The sequence below is a fragment of the Corapipo altera genome, unplaced genomic scaffold, assembly GCF_003945725.1.
Source record: "Corapipo altera isolate COAL_440 unplaced genomic scaffold, ASM394572v1 54, whole genome shotgun sequence".
Taxonomy (NCBI): Eukaryota; Metazoa; Chordata; class Aves; order Passeriformes; family Pipridae; genus Corapipo; species Corapipo altera.
The window spans coordinates 283,246-300,211 of NW_020884902.1; the positions used below are offsets into that span (position 1 = coordinate 283,246).

The 16,966-nt window shown below is 37.3% G+C and overlaps 1 protein-coding gene across 3 annotated transcripts in view; it reads right to left on the bottom strand.

Annotated features, from left to right (window-relative positions):
* Positions 1-16,966, bottom strand: part of ATP13A3 (ATPase 13A3) — a 42,052-nt gene that overhangs the window by 7,164 nt on the left and 17,922 nt on the right. For all 3 annotated transcript variants that reach the window (XM_027650530.1, XM_027650531.1, XM_027650529.1), the window contains exons 12-31: positions 15,586-15,743; positions 14,741-14,929; positions 13,767-13,828; positions 13,019-13,169; positions 12,813-12,929; positions 12,113-12,130; positions 11,870-12,023; positions 11,664-11,784; positions 10,313-10,437; positions 9,263-9,441; positions 8,671-8,793; positions 8,509-8,588; positions 7,802-7,844; positions 7,600-7,709; positions 6,645-6,741; positions 5,884-5,956; positions 4,890-5,067; positions 4,038-4,225; positions 3,511-3,599; positions 3,257-3,337 (exon numbers count right to left, since the gene is read on the bottom strand). In XM_027650530.1, the coding sequence (XP_027506331.1) occupies positions 3,257-3,337; positions 3,511-3,599; positions 4,038-4,225; positions 4,890-5,067; positions 5,884-5,956; positions 6,645-6,741; positions 7,600-7,709; positions 7,802-7,844; positions 8,509-8,588; positions 8,671-8,793; positions 9,263-9,441; positions 10,313-10,437; positions 11,664-11,784; positions 11,870-12,023; positions 12,113-12,130; positions 12,813-12,929; positions 13,019-13,169; positions 13,767-13,828; positions 14,741-14,929; positions 15,586-15,743 (2,336 nt within the window). The remainder of the gene's footprint in view (positions 1-3,256; positions 3,338-3,510; positions 3,600-4,037; positions 4,226-4,889; positions 5,068-5,883; positions 5,957-6,644; positions 6,742-7,599; positions 7,710-7,801; positions 7,845-8,508; positions 8,589-8,670; positions 8,794-9,262; positions 9,442-10,312; positions 10,438-11,663; positions 11,785-11,869; positions 12,024-12,112; positions 12,131-12,812; positions 12,930-13,018; positions 13,170-13,766; positions 13,829-14,740; positions 14,930-15,585; positions 15,744-16,966) is intronic.

The following is a 16,966-nucleotide window of genomic DNA, read 5'->3' on the forward strand; positions in this document are numbered from 1 at the left end:
GACATTCCCAGAAAAGCTGCAGTGGGGTGGCAAAGCTGAGACACCAGCGGGAAAGAAGGAATTCAGTAGGCGTCATTCCAGATTTTAAGAGGGCAGAACTTGAACAGTATGTTCAGTACATTTGGTTATTCTCATCCAGCTGCATGGGCAGACTCAAGAGCTTCGAGCAAATCTGACAACACAGGTGTGAACCTGTACTTTCCATAGCCTTGAGCCTACAACTCTGATCCTGGGATAGATTACATTTCTAACATTTGACTAACCTCTGCCAATGAAAATGGGGAGCTGATTACCCAGACTTTTATAACAGATTTTATAGTGCTTATGATTTTGTAATATACCAGAATTTGACAGTGCTTTTATAAAGCATTTGCCAACAAATCTTCAGCTTGTTAGATGTTCATTTTTGAAGCCAGTCTGTCTACACCAGGCATCAGGGGTAAGGAGGAACAGCTGCTAGGATCTGCCTTTGTTGTGCAATATTTTCTGTCATCTGGTAGAAAAAATCTGCATACTTTGTGAACCTAGTCTGGCACCCATATGGAAGGAGCAAGGCTTTACAGAGCATTTCAGAAAACATGTTTGGGACAACCACAATTAGAAATTGTTCCTGTTGTAGAAGCAATGAAGAAACTAGATATGATTGCAGTGTGACACAATAGTGTGAAACTGGCAAGTGTGACTAAAGAGGATAGATACAATCCGAGACACTTAAAGAGGCAATTACTAAGGGATTAGTCTCAGCAGAACAAACTCTAGGTGATATATATACACAGAGTACCTTGTTAAGAGATGGAAGGAGATGTCACCAGTGGCCTCTCCCAGATACTCAGAATATGACCTGTGGTACCCACTTAAGTCTGTAGTGAAAAGTGTAGGGAGCAGAAAATCCAGCCAGGCACACAAGGAAAGATAATGAGCTATACTGGAAGTGAAGGAATGAAACTGCCTGCCATTTCTACACAACACACAGGACCCAGTGAGCTGGCACATGAAAAAGCTCCAGGGAGCCTGAGTAATACTGCTAGAGTTGGGCAAATGCAGTTCAAGAGGTGGACTGAAGTTATGGAAGGTGAAGTGTGTATCGTAAAACAAGGCTTGGGATTTGAGAATCAAGAGACAACACTTCTGTTGGACACGTGCTGTACAATAAGACAACTCATCTGCCTGAACAAAGCATTCAACTAACAGTGAAAGCGGAAGAAACTGATTTTAAGACAAAGCGTAACAGCTCAAACGCTTCATGTCAAGAAAACTCTAGGTACTTCTATTTTATTACTAAAGTACCAGCAACAAGATAAATAGGCAAGCCTGTTTAAAAAAGGATATGTGACAAATCACCCCAGGAGTTTGATTATGAGTTAAGTGATTAAAATTGAAAGATGCTAACCCAGACCTGCATAGGAAAAACAGTGGGATGTGGTTTCAAATACTGGGTGAAAGCAAACACTCTGTAATAATTACATTGGTTATGTGATGCTTAGTAGAAATTCACAAGTTTACAGATTGATGTGGCAACCAACAAGGTTGAGGAGTGGAACCTTAAGAACATTTATTTAAACCAGAGGAGAACGATTCGTCCTCAAGAGGCACGTGCTGATACATGGATTGACACACTGTACAGACTTTCTACTGGAGTCCTTACACTTCCAGAACAGAAACAACACCAGATTCTATAGAAGTCAGAAAGATCATCTAGAGAACAAACGAATTTTTCAGCAGAAGGTAAGTTTACTTCTCTCAGTAATATTCATCACTGCAATGAAAATTGAAATTGAATAGGAAAAGATATTTCTATCTAGGAGGCTTGTTCTAAATTTACTAGAAGATAAAAAAGCCATGCTTCTGCAGCTTCAGAATAACTTTTGTTTCAGTGGCAAAGACAGCAATATACATAAAATTTAACTTTTCACAAATAAGAAGGAGGACAAAAAAAGAAAACTACTGAGAGTTTACTAATAAAGAAAAATGAAAGAATGAAAAGGCATAAAGGAAAACATCACAAGCAGGGTTAGAGTAGCTACAGGACAATGTAAGAAAGGCACAGGGGCTGTAGGAGTGGATCAACTTGTTAACAAGAAAAAGGCCAAGAAAATTAATAACTACTGCCATGTTTTGGAAAAGACAAGGTGTCACCTGTCACATGAAAACACTGAGAAATATGTTCCATAGGCAGCAACATAATAGCATATATTGCAAATTCTATTTGGAACAACATTTTAAAGACAAAGCCATGATAATTTTGATTCAATATCCAAAAAAACCTTGTTTGATTTAACTTAACAAATAAAAGGGGAAAAAAGTGTCAATTGGAAAGAATATTAATGCTGTAGTACTCTTCAAAGGCCAAAATTATATGATGCAAGCAAACATTATGCTGGTTACCTTGACAGCAATCCCTCACACAGTAATGGAAGCACTGACTAGAAACTGCAGAAAATATTATACAATAAAAACAGGTAATTGTAGTGTGCAAGCACTAGATATTGTTGGAAGCCTTTGTCATCTTGCAGGGAAGAAAGTGACTAATGATTGCAACCAAAACCCAAACGTATTCAGGTTGGAAATGACACATCAGTGTAACAGGGAGAAGAACTAAACACAGGAATAAATGACTGACTGGGAATCTAGACTTCTCTTGGAATATTTATCTGTCAAACTTTGATTCTTGGAAACAACAATGGGGTCCTGGATGAAGGGTAGGGCTTGTTTCTGCACACTACTGAATTACAGCAGAAGAGGTCAACATCCAGAGTGACTGGCTTTGGACAAGATTGGGGATGGAAAAAGGAGATCTGCATGAATATCTCTACTTCTGAATTTTGATCATATCAGATGAACAAGTTACACAGATATGCATTATTCTGAATAATAAGCTATGTGTATGATCTAAATGAATGAAGGTGGGTTGCCCTAAGGATTTTATATAATCCTTTAGTATGTTATTATTCTGAAGTAACACAGCAAATAAATGAAATAAATAATTTTCTAGGAAATTAATATTTTTCTATGAAATAGTTGAACTCTGAAGTCTTTCAGCTTCTCTCCCCCTTTTTTCTAATTAACAAAAAAAGGTTTTAAAATTATGCTTTTAATACAGAAAACCTTGACACCTTAAATCTAGCCTACAAAGCCATTTTTAGATATATACACACAGCAGCCACTTACACTGGCAAACTGTGAAGAGAGATCTTCTAAACAAAAGATATACATGCAGACTTAGCAGAGAAGCATTTCCTCCATTTAAATTTCTTACCTCCACCAGCACAGATACAATTGCATTGATGATAACGATGCTGAGAATTTTTAGGCGCCACTCATTTGGCACACACACGAGCTGAGAAAAGAAGTTGCCAGAGGTTAGTAAATCACATGTCAAGTAAACACACATTCACAACAGGCTCAGAGTTATAAATTCTCCCTTCCCCACCCAGTGATGTGAAGTTACAGTTCTAAAGGAGTCACGCTTGTCCCAAAAGCAGCCAGTTATCCTAGGAAGCAGACTCTTACCTCAAGAAATGCATCAATAGGTTCTACAGGATGCAACATGATGAAAAATATGAAGACATAAAGAACTATCACAGATATAACAAACAGAACTGTAAAAGAAGAAAAAATAATATTTTAATTGGACCATCCTACAATCAGAGTTTTAGGCCGTTTTTCCATGTATCATGGGTTCATTACTTCCTGGAAATAACCTCTTTTCTCCCTCTAAACCCCTTCCAGGCAAATTTTGGCAATATACTAGTCATTTCAATAGCCATAAAGAGACAGAAGGCCTCACTCTCTCCCTGGCTCACTTGTGGAGTTGAAACGTATATACACATATATTACTACAAAGAAAGCAAGTATTAACACAAATTCTTCCCTACAGTTTAATATTTTCCTATTTCTAGCTCTGATTATCAGAGGATAACCGCATTATATTCTCTTAGCAACACTACTGCTAATGAAGTGTCAAAACAGAATTGTAAACAAGAGCACAGTCACTTGAGAGTTTTATTTGGAACTGTATATACTAAGAAAGGACTTACAATTTTTGTAGCATGGTTGTCTGAAGGGCTTTCCTTTAGAAAAGACAATTGCCACTATGAGGTACTGAAAGCTGGATATAAAAAACAAAGTTGTGTTTTCGTAATTTTTAATGTAATGTTCATCATGAAGAGTCTCATTCCCATGGCGTGCAGAGCTGTTGTTCATGATGTCCAGTACATTACATGCACTACAATATAAAAAAAGTTAAATACTGAGTTATGGAAAAGATGTAAAAAAGCCTACTTACTTACAAAGGTAAAATGACAGAACAAATTGCAACAGTGGCAAAAAAAGCTCATCCCTGAGAACATATTACAGGTAGTGAGACTCAAAACTGTGGCAGGGAGGCAGCAATTTTTGTAAATTCAGAGCTTCGAGTTCTTTCATGCTGCCAGCTTATACATTTGCTACATTAACTGTTCAGAACTATTACCACAGACAGACTTTAAAGACGGGTAAGAAAACATTGCTATCTTAAAAAAAACCATTAAAATACCTCTTCATTTTCAAAAATATGAACTTGATTTATGGTAACTCTAATAGGAAAACAAAGTTTTATAATATAAAACAGTTAAAATAGATCTGAACCATTAATTTCAAATTTCTGTCTCAACAGTCTCAAAGTTGAGGGGTCTTTAGACCCTGCTGTATGGCTCTGACACAATTTTGCTTTTCAGCCACTGGGCAACTCCCATGTTATCAGTAGGCTTTTCACAAAAAAATCAGCAGACTAACAAGCTGCCCCAGAGAAGCTTTATTTACAAAGTCCCCAAAGTGGGGTGAGGGAGAGCAACTACTGCTTACAGCTTTCCAATCACTACTGTATCCTTCAGAGCCACTGAAACACTTACTCAGAGTCCTCTGTCCAAGGTTCATACCAGGACTGCTGTTTGACCCAAAAGAACCCAATGGTTTGGAAAGCAAGGCAGATGATGATCTGAGACAAAACGGAACACAGAAGTGGACCTGAGATAAGACCTGACGGAGGCCTTCGGGCAACAAGTTCTGTCCAAGCAGGGTTCAGACTCACTGTAAAGAGAATGAAAAGCAAATGACATCATTATGGTTTTCAAGAGCTACCCTGTTCACATTCTGTGGAATTAGAATGGCTTGCTCATGACATCACTTCAAAAATTAGTCCAGAACTGCAAACACGAAACCACCTTGAAAAGATTAGGCAGCCCTAGAATAATGCCACAGTGCCTTCTACAGGCTGGTTCCCCAGCAGCACAGCATAGCAGGGGACAATAGCAGCCATGAGACTTAAGGAATTAGTAGTGTCTGGCCAAATTCCCTTTGTCTGACACAAGGACTTACAACTCGTCTCCTCACTTTTGGACTGCCATTGCTTCAAAGAATAGATTTCTATTAAACTTGAAAATGGAATTCTGCTGTTAGCCAGTGAACTGAGTGCAAGGCTCATACATGCAATCAAATGCTTCACTAGGTAATACTCTAACATTTTGTGGACAGAAGTTCAACTAAAAATGCAAGAAATCTAAACTTTTGAGAAAGATGATATTGGAACATCTCCTGGCTTGATTCCAAAAACAGCTTCATCATATCAGTAAAGATTAATGACTTCCTGTACTGTGAAGAATTACTTCTCTAAGATCATGCCCACAACCTACTTCTTGTATGAGGACATTTCACAAATTTCAGATTAATCTAGTTCAGTATACAGTGGTGGTTTGGGGTTTTTTAATGCATATACTGTAGTAGTCATAACATCTTCACTGTATGTCACAGTGCTCACTCAAACACGTAATTAGATATTGGAAAAAATCCGATCAAGGAAAAACTGGTTCACAGAAGCCAGCAATGGTAATTCAGTACAATACTTACTAGTGAAGACAACCACCAAAATGATTGCTAAATCAATGAAGAGAAACTGGAAGTCTCCCAAATTGCTCAGGATCTAGAAAGAAATCACAAGTGAAATACTGGTAACTGCTTCACACCCAGAAAAATTTACAGTGACACTCTTACAGCCTTAATTCTTTAAATTTCACTCTATAAACAAGACAGTCTCTTGTCAAACTGGCTTCCTTTACCTGTAGGAAATCCACAGAACAATTCCTGAACTATCCAGGTATGAACCAATCTCCTTTTCAAGATGCACAAGTTATTTGTAATTGCAATTTGTTTGTAATCATATTAGTGAATCTTACAAAGAAACGATAACTTAGGCTTGCAGTTCTCTAAACATCATAACATTACTATGTAGTCATGTAGATGTCAAAATTTCCACCTCAAAGGTCCCTTAAGTACCCTGTACCTTTAATTTACCCAAAATACACTTAAAATACAGGATTTCTACCACATGCTATATTCTGAATCCAATCATATTAACAGGAAATACTCTATTTCACTTTTCCCCCTTCCTAATTCAATACTTGCAATTTCTTTCCTAAATATATACTACAATATACTTTGTACAGTTAATACAAAACCCCTCAAAATACTAACAATACTTTTAGTCCAAATATAGTTTTAGAATGCATGTGTTGTACTCAAAGAGACCTGCAACAATTTGTATGAAGTATCTATCAATTTCAAATCTCTGAATCATGCTGACACTGCTTAAGCACTTAGAGAATACTTACAGAATATAGCAGAGTAACACTGATGTACTGGATAATGCTGTATAATGCCATGAATTTAAACACACAGAAGGAAGTTATTAAAGCAGCACGGCCTTCCCTGTCAAAACAGATGCAATCACGTAACTACAAAGCTTTCTGTGCAAGCAGTTAAGTTCTGTCCAGCAAAATGTTAGCTGCAATTAAACACACCAGCAAACCCTCTGAGGGACATTAGGTTGCAGAAATACAGAGAAATTGGAGTCAGAACAGTAAGTACACTCCCATCAACATCAAAGCTGTGAGCACGTCTTCTGAACTGAGCCACCACCTTAACTCAGTCTTCTTTGGACTTCTTGTGGTTTTCCAACAGAGGCTTTAAAATTAAGGTTTTAAAAAGGTTTGTTTGCAAAAGCATTTATGAAGCATTAGTTTACTACATGGACTGAATGAACATGCAGTCAGCCACAGAGTTGCTGATTTCAGAAACGTTTCTGATAATGCATTACTTCATTAGTTCCACACAGACTTCTAGGTTTTTCTTTGGTTGACCTTTATCTGAAATCATTACCTAACTTCCAATTCTAACGTCAAAAATTGGTCAAACTCTATTTAGAAAATTAGTATTCTACTTTGTCTAGTGCTGAGCAATTATATGAAGAATTTTACTGCTGTAATTACACACAGCCTTTATGGAAACTAGTGTAGTCACTAAGACATAAAATTAAAGACTAATGTGTAGAAGTTCACTCATGCTCTGAAATATTAACTTTACATGGACAAAGGAGTTTATAACAAAATACTAAATCACGCTATGGCAAGCCTTTGCTCAGAGTACTTTCAGTAAAGAAACAGAATCACTAAAAATGCGTGGTTTGTTCTTTAATTCAAACTGGCCTCCTACAGCAAACATACACTAATATGGGGCATGCAAAATGAGTTACACAGACGCATTTAAGTTCACAGTAAGTGGCATTACCTGATCAGCTTTGGCACACAGGAAATACTGGGTGTCCTGGAAGTGAATGGTGATGCCACAGAAGCCTCAAGTTCAGACAGAGATATACCACCATGTGCCCTCTTCAGCGCCTGCCAGTTAACATTGAAATAGAGACCATTATAAAACTTGCTTTCAGCTGTACAGTTTAACTGAATTGTATGGAAAATGAAAATATACTTACGCCACAGTCATTCGCTCCATCTCCACACATGCCCACATAGTAACTGTAAAAACCAAACAGACATCAGCATTTCCTAACCATGATACCTTTAGCTGATTTCATTAAATACTTCTATATTATTGTGAGTTATTCAGGGTTTGCATAACAGTGGGCAATCATTAATGTTGAAAACAACTACTGTTGCCATTATAAATATAAGGAAGTAGACAGAAAAGTAACACGACTATGGCAGGCCAGTCAAACCAATAATGGCTTAATTAGCCCTCTATCATCCCGAGGTGGTCTAAAGCATCTTTGCTCTAGGCAAAGGCACTTCAGAACTGCAAGGCCCAACACCAACACCAACATACTGACCAATGTGAACAGAAGTCATCCCGATAACACTTCTGTAATACACAGAAGACATTTGATGGGTTTGTTTATTAAACCAAGCAACTGCATTTACAAAATGTTAGTCAGTTTATGAACATATTCCTCATTTAAAACTTAATGAACAGCATGAAACTTTCCCAACTAGCCAGCAGATGGTACTACTCTCATTCCTGCTCAGCTAACAGGCTGATTTACCAACACAAGGAAGTTCTGTTAGTTCTATTAGCCCAACCTTTTTCTTCTGGCAGAACAGCTAGCAGCATGCACAACTTTTGTCTCCTATCACACCAAACACTGTCAACCCTCCCACTTTCTATGCTTAAGCAAATACTTACTCTACATTTTGTAAAGCTTCCACCAACTGAGTTTTCTGATCAGGCGCCATGCGGGCAAACACAGTGCCGTGTAACACAAGCTGGAAGACAGAAGATTTCTTAATCTCACAGGGCAAAGTCTGCTCACCATCAAAAGTGCCCACACTCAAGTAAAATGCTCACCTTGGGTACCAGGTCCTGAAAATGCTCCAAAATCACTGCAAATGACTTCCCATTCATTGCAAAATGGTATTTTGTCATCTGGAGATCCTCAAGGCTTTCATGGACCAATTTAACTGGAATATCCTATCAAAAGTAGTTTAATACTCCAGTTGTAATGTATTTACACAGATACCTTGTCATTTCAAACTACAGCTCAGGAGTATTCCTAGAGATCCCACACAAGAGGAGGTTTCTATGAATGTTACTTGAAAGAAAACATCATACAATGAAAACATTTACTTAGCAATAAGAAAATGTGGTTTAATGTTTCAACTACAAGCAGCTAGAGCAGTCTTAACAAATTGATATGTTGGGAAAAAAACATGTCTTCTGGACAACTAAAATGTCCAATGTCATATTACAATTGAAAAACTACTCCCCCTGCTGCTTTACTGCTCTTTGGTATTTGAAGATCTGAAAGTTAACTACTACGTACACCTATTCTGATTTGACCTTAACAGCAGATTTACTATTTAACAGAATAACATTAAAAAGCAACTCAACAGTAAAACTAACTGCTTACACTCTAAGGGCATAATAATGGTCATGTTACCTCTGAGTTTATGGCTGGTGATGAACTAGTGCATTTTGCGAGGGTATCTGCATAATGCCAGTTGATCCTGGCAGCCTGCCCATCCTTTGGAGGTAGTGCTTCAGCAATAATGACCTTATCCTGAGGTAGAATCATTCCACAGTCTCTGGCCACAGAGATAGCAGTTAACATGTTATCCCCTGTTAAACAATTGCATTTAAGAGGGTTTCAGTTAGAAAATAATCAATATCATACACTGATATTACACGTAAGAGAAAAGCTAACAAAGTCGGTTTAGAACTAGGAGCAGGACTTCCTAGTGTACCAGGGGGCAACCTGAGGACAAATCAAGCCTACAAGACAACATCCAAAGCCTAGCTCAGTAAAACCCTCCTCTATAAACTTCGTGTGCTGCTTTGAGCCATAAAGATCTCTTACTAATCAAATCTTAGTATATGGGGAAAGTCAGGCAGAAAACACGTGGCCATTTAAAATACTGCTTTTTAAACAGTCACAGAACATGCAAACACAGAGTTGTATTGCTAGCCTAGCACAACATTTCAAAGCTGCAATACCTGTGATTTAAAAAGTAAACACATGTATTGTGTGGAACACTGAGCACAGACGCTTTGCACACCTACGGGGACATAACTCATTCTCCCCCAAAAAATCCAATACAAAGTGACTTTTCATAATATAAATCAAAATGGTAAGGACTGTCAGGACATCTAGTTCAACCTCCTGCTCAAAGGAGGATCAGTCATAAAATTAGATCAGGACTTGCCCTTAGTCTGATCTGAAAGACCTCTAAAGGTTTTCACCCTTCAATTCAGTATAAAGTAGCTTGTGCACTGACCTAGGGAGAGGAAGCTATGAAGTAGAACTAAAGCCTCTTCTGGTTTCTGATCTCTGACTTACCAAAGCAACTTGAACAAGTTTCTAAACTTCCCCCTTGCTACAAACAGTGTAATCCCAGCCTACTGACACTATTTGACTTCATACACTATAATTAAAAGAAGATCAAAAAGGGATGTTTTTTTATCTTCTGAGTATGAATGTTTACATGCTAACCTGTAACCATGACAGTGCGAATGTTGGCTTTATGCAAATCTTCAAGTACAGCAGGGGTTTCTTGCTTTAACTTGTTTTGCATTATAATTAACCCCATAAAATCCATGTTGCTTTCAATAGCATCTCTGATGAAAAGGAGACAAGGAAGAAAACATTAGAAGAGTTACAATTATTAGATGTAGCTTTAAAAGCCTGATTTTCTATTTATCAAAGAAAAGGGAAATGTGTATTTTTAACCATGAAGTGAATAATTTGCTTTATAAAAAGTGACCTGAGATGTATCATCACAATCATTTATACTTATTCCCCTTGTTTTAGTTGAAAACCAGTATGAGAAAATGTTGTTTCATCTCAAGCACAATTTTTAGTTTCTTCCATGAGAACTCTTTTTAAAGGAAATTACAGTCTCAAAAAGGCTATTGCTAGAAAACATCCTCTGAAGCTAACTGTGTTGACAGCCAAATTTTAAGATATGTTTAGAGTTCACATCTCTATTTTCTGAATTAGCTGAGCCTTAACATAAAAGCTACCAAATTATGTTATCAAAGCTAGTAAGATTAATAGACACTAGCTAATTAAGTAAAGAAACTAATTAACCTTGGTTTACATGAAAAAGTCAGTGTATTTACAGGTCTTGGGTATTCTACTGCTACTGTAGATTTTCACACCTGAAATTGGAAAACACCTTTCTCTGCTTTGTGTGTGTGTGCTTTGCAAACTCTTCATCTTTGTACACAAAGCTGATACAAAAGAACACAGTCAAAGGTGGCAATTTCATAGCTATGCTGCACTTTCAAACACTGTGGGAAAGACAGAACTGTCCACAAAACTAAGACTAGCTGAAAAACAATCAACAGGAAATACTACTCTTTGAAGGAAGAAACCTTTCTACCTTCCAAACCTTTCTGACAAGTCCTGCAATGACAAAATAGACATGCTGACTTTAGGAGACGAAGAAACTGCATCAAACATGTACAGGAGGGTTTCCACTACATGTCCTTATCTTTAATAGACACAGATGATATAAGTCTGTGCAAGAAACAAAAAAATCAGACGAGATTTTCTGCCACGATAGTGTAAATAAAACACCATAAAAATAACATTACAGTTTGTTTCTAGCTTTAAAGATGTGCCTCTGAATTCACTCCACTGCAGAAAACACTTCTTTATCCTAAATTTCTGTTTATTGTCCAGGGCACAATTAAAGGCTGCGCAGAACTATATATGTCAAGACAGAAGAAAGCTAAAGAAGAGTAGTAATTGATTTAAACAAAAATACACATTACATATTAATCCAAAGCATGCAGTTTTTAAAGCCTGTTACTTATTAAAAAAGTGAAGTCATTCTTACCTATTAATAGTCTGGACTTTGTGCCATGTAAGCTTAGACTCCAATTTTCTGTGAGCAAGAGCAATAACTCGGAAGCCTTGCTTAGTGTATTCTTCCAGGACATGCTCAAAGTCAACAGGAACTTTAAAAAGGTCAAGTTTAGAGTTATTAAAATATTCGTATTACAGCTGAGCTACACAAGAGATAAAAATAGTTTGTTCCTTTACCTGTTTCCTGCTTACACAAGCTGGCAATCACTTCTGGGGCACCTTTCATGTAAGCATCCATCCTCTTCTCCCCTAGAACTCTTGCTATCACACACATACGCTGCAAAACTGAGGAAAACGGGAATTGGCGCACGATTCCAATCTCATAACCAGTCTGTGTCACACAGGAAGGAAGGAAAAGAGTTACATCCACATACATTCTAACAAAAATAGGCAGGTGCTTAATTGAAAAAGCACACTTACCGAAAGCTCAAACAGTTCCTGAAAGAAAGAAAAAACACATTCACTGTAAATATTAATTTTAAAGTATTTCTTCAGCTACAAACTATTTCAACATAAATCAGTAAATGAACCTGCACAGCATTCTTCATATTGCCCCACTGTATTTTCAGTGGATGTCATAAAAGCTGAATATAAATATACTGCATCTGTTTAGTACTCTTTTAGTGAGACATAGAACTTTAGGGCTTGATTTCTTGACTAGAATTTGCAAGACCTCTCACAGTCCAACCTGTGTCTGTTTAGCCTATGTAAATGACTAAAGTACTACTAAAGTGTTTCAGAATGAGGCCACAGTTATTGAGTACATCTCCAAAATTTCATGTAATAAGTTTCAAGAACATTCACATGTCAGCTATTGCACAGTAATTACTCCTGTGCATGTACACAGTGAGAATTTGGTAACAATACTAATAATAAAAGGCATAAGCTCAAAAAGCATTACTGTACTTTATAACCAGTTTGTAAGCCAGTAATGCTGACACTCAGTTTGCTCACCTTGAAACTGGCCTATACTGAACCACTACCTTCAACAACAGTTTAAACACGTTTCTTCTATCTATCAGTTCTGATCCCATTTCAATTTTATCAGCCCGAACCACAACATACAGCAAAATGTATTTGCTTAACTTTAACTCAAACCAATTGTTTTGAATTTTTATACCATTTCTTGATCTGTTGCTTGTTTGGATTCTGGGGAAAGTTGTTTTGAAGGTCGAACCACTGTTGGCATGATTCGATTATGAAGGGCTGTTTCCTCTTCAGTTGCTTCTTCTAAAATCTGTATTTAAAAAAAAATCAACTAATTTATACATTCATTAACTTTGACTTTCTCGTAATGCGATTTTCAGGGAAAAAAATGGCACTTACCCATCCTATTGCTTCAAACATCTTCAAATCAAGTGGATCCCCAGAAAGTACCCCTTCAATTTTTGTAAGGGAATGACAAGTTGCCATGCAAGCAACAAACTCGGACTTCTGCAAGCTCTCACTGCAAGCCCTCTCTTCCGGCAAAAGGAAACTGAAACAATGAAGTAATAATATACTTAGCACTATAATTATTTATTATGAGCCAATTCAAAAGGTTTGTTTAGATTAACAGAAGAAAATTGACTGCATAAGTCTCTTCACTCGTGTTTTCACACATCACAGAAAACAAATTAAGACTCTGGGCTGGAATCTTCAGAAACCATCACAACTTCTTCCTCCTCCAAACACTCCAAATACTCATTCACTATCTAGTTTGATCCCTCATAAAAAGGCCTCTTATCACTTTGTCATTAACTCAATTAGCTAAGCTCACTCATTTTAGCAGACCAAAAAGTCATCACTTAGGAGGACAGGATTAAGGAAACATGCAACAGTTGAACTGCAACAGTTTTGCTGTATGAACCTAATGAGGTCTCAGGCTTTAACAAAGAAAATTCCTCCTCAGCTTCCTAAGGGAGTTACAACCTGAATTACACCTAAGCCATAGTTTCAGTGGCATTCCTACAGCTCATTACAGAAACACAAGCATATATCAGATCACACAATTTTCTATTCTATTCTATTCTGTTGAAGCCATTACAGCACAACTGAGTATCACATTTGCTATCAGCTCTGAGCTCACCCTTACCGAGCATTTTCCACCCGCTGAATTCCCCAAAGATCCAAGCCATCCTCAGTGAGTGTGCCAGTCTGCAAAATAGACCAAGGGGCATGGTAAGAAAAAGCCTTCAGAAACAAATTATCCTCAGGTAAAGCAAAAATTAACAGCTATTTAGTCAAATTATACCTGAACAACATATTTTCTTTCAAATTCACTTACAAATCAAGCCTTCAGGACATAAGATAGCGTATCTCCCTTGCTTTTTGCTGGTAACTTCCAAATTTGGTAAGTTCCAAATCCACTAAATAACTTCAAAAAAACGTTCAAGGCAATCATGCCCCTTGCTAGACACAGGACAATGAAACAGATCCTTAAAATCCAAAGATGGTAGCTCAACATCTCAATATTCAGAAACCGGGAACAAAGGAAAACAGGTACTGACCCTTAGCAGTACTTTCTTACATAGCTAAAACAGCAACTGGAATGTATTTACAAGAGAAATAATAAATTTAGTGTGGGTACTTATTATTTGAGATAAAATCTAAGGAGGAAAATAAATTTTATTTAGGAAATAACCAAAAGCAAAGAATTCTGGCTAGAGATATTACTGTATTTCACTCATGTTTTATTAAGGAATAAATAACAAAGTATGCTGTCTTGGTTTTTCATTGAAATGAATGAAAACGAGAAACAAGTCTGACTTCACACTTCAATTTTTCAGAAGCTTGTGTACTAAATAAAGCTCTTAATAAACCTCAACTCCCACATTTCTGGGGTGCCAGTAGTAAGTTGGGACTTGGGAGCCTTGACATAAGAAAGCATCTCTATCATAACAACTTTTTAGAGAAGAATAAATTAAGAGAGTTACTAGATGGCAAACAATGAATACCTGGAAGCTAAGAGATAAAAAATGACCTAACTTATACGAAAAGTAATTTTCCTTTTTTGTCTATACAAATTCCCATTTGTCAGACATGGCAAAGTTCCAAAGTTTACCTAACCTTATCAAAACACACAAGATTCAGTTGGCCACAAATATTTATCCTTTGTGGGCTGATGCAGAAGATGCCAATTTTCTTCAGCCTTCTTTGTGCATAAACGATGCCAGCAGTCATGGCAGCAGGGAGTGCTGGAGGCACCGTGATAGTGATAATGTCAAGAGACTCGATGATGATGGTATGGGCTGGAACCTGCAACAAAGCTCAGAGTTAATGAACAAGATCTCACTGCTTAAAAGACTCACTATCCCACTGAAGTGTTACCAAGAGCAAAGCCCAGTACAGCGTGTTCTGGATTGCCCAGACATTTTGCACAATCTTCACCCACCATCAGCAACCACACTAATCCAGTCCTAAACTATCCACAACCCATAACTTCACATTGCCACTTTTCCCCCTGAAAATGTATCACTTTGAAACGGTAACTGAATAATGACAAACTTTGAGAGGGGAACGAAAACCCAACAAACCAAAAAACTTAAGTTATCAGGTTATCAGTTATCAATTTCTTGATAAGGATTTCTTTGCCCACAGCATGCTTTAGATGTGCTGTATCCTATTTCTTCCAACTAGATATCAGTCAGATGGCAATCTTATGTATAACAAAGATAAAAATCTAGTAATTGGGTCAACAGAAATTGAGGTAAACTCAAGTTTCTCTGTAATATATACAAATTCTGCTTCTGTGATGCATTTTGTTCTCAGTAACCTGGTTTTTCTCATTCTATTGATACAAAATAAAGCAAAGAAATTTTCACAAATTGTTTCTCAGCATCTGAAGTGTGTTGGAAGTCATAGTCAACCCTTTTCTAAAATAAGGCAGTTCTGGACCAGAAATTAAAACATACCTCATTTAAGATGCTATTGACAACTGTGTAAAGAAATCCAATGCCTGCCACCACCACCAGAGACAGAAGAAACAAATAGGCATCTCTGTAGAGCTTAAAATCAGTTGGCTTTGGGTAAAGTATGGAACGAACAAGCTGTCCTTTAGCAGTACTAAAGCCTAGAAATAAAAAGCAGTTAGTTATTAAAAGTATAAACAACAGCAAAGCTATTCAAATATACTAAAAACCTCAATAAAACCCTTAAGCTACTAATTTCATTATGACTGTTTCTCAATATCCAGTAACAGATGTTTTGCAATACTGTAATTAAGGTGCTTCAAAAATGTACGTGCACATCATACTAAGTGCTTTTCTCCTATGGCAAGGACACGAGCTGATGCAAACAAACCCTCCTTCTGCAGCAGCAGTAATCCCTCACATGGTTTGGCATGGCAGAGTTTGTTGTACTGCATTTTGTCCCTCACAGTGGGGACCTAGGGGTATATTTATTGTCTAATTAAGCTAATTCTTGCAAAAAGAAAATGAAGTTATTCTTGGAGTCCAACATCACATACGTAAATGGAAAGTTGGTGTAATTTCCTTGACAGCCAGAATGAAAGATTCAGAAACAAACTGCAGTGCAGAGAGTCATCCTTTGGAGAAATCCACCTCTTGATCACATTTTGACACCTAAACTAGCTGACTCCCCTTCTAAGGGTCTTACAGTCAAACAACCAACAGATACTCCAAGATCCTCCCTGAACCTTCACCTCAACCTGTGAAGAAGCCAACGCCAGTGCCGAATTTTGTATGCCCAAAACATTTTCTATCTGCTTAGACTTCAAAGTCTATTACTACAACCTCAACATCAATGTCAGGTCTTCTGGCATTAGTGACAGCTACTCAGTTTGCAAGCCACCACAGCAAAGGCTGAGCCCTCCACCCCAATATGTGGCATACAAGATTCTACCAGAACAAAGCATCTACTGCATCAATCTTAAAGTGGATGAGTTCATCACAAAAGGAACAAGGCACGAAGCCTCCAGGCTTTGAATTTGCTACTGCAGGACACAAACCATGGGCCTGTTCAGAGAAGTTCAGCATGTCTGTATGTACTTAGTCATAAATGCTTTGTAATTTAATAGTACTCAACAAAAAAATAAGAACTACTTTTGATTTTTTTAATGGTTTTGCAGAAGGTTCTGTAGCCACATAGGCTACAACACATCAGGGTAAAACAATAAAAGAAAAGAAAAATGTGGTGTCCTTGAGAACACACTGGACATACAGTGAAAAATTCTGTTCTCTAAAACAAAATAACCAATTTTAAATTATTTACAATTTAAGTCACAATGACATACATACTAACATTCATGAACTGAGTTTCAGAACAAAAAAAATG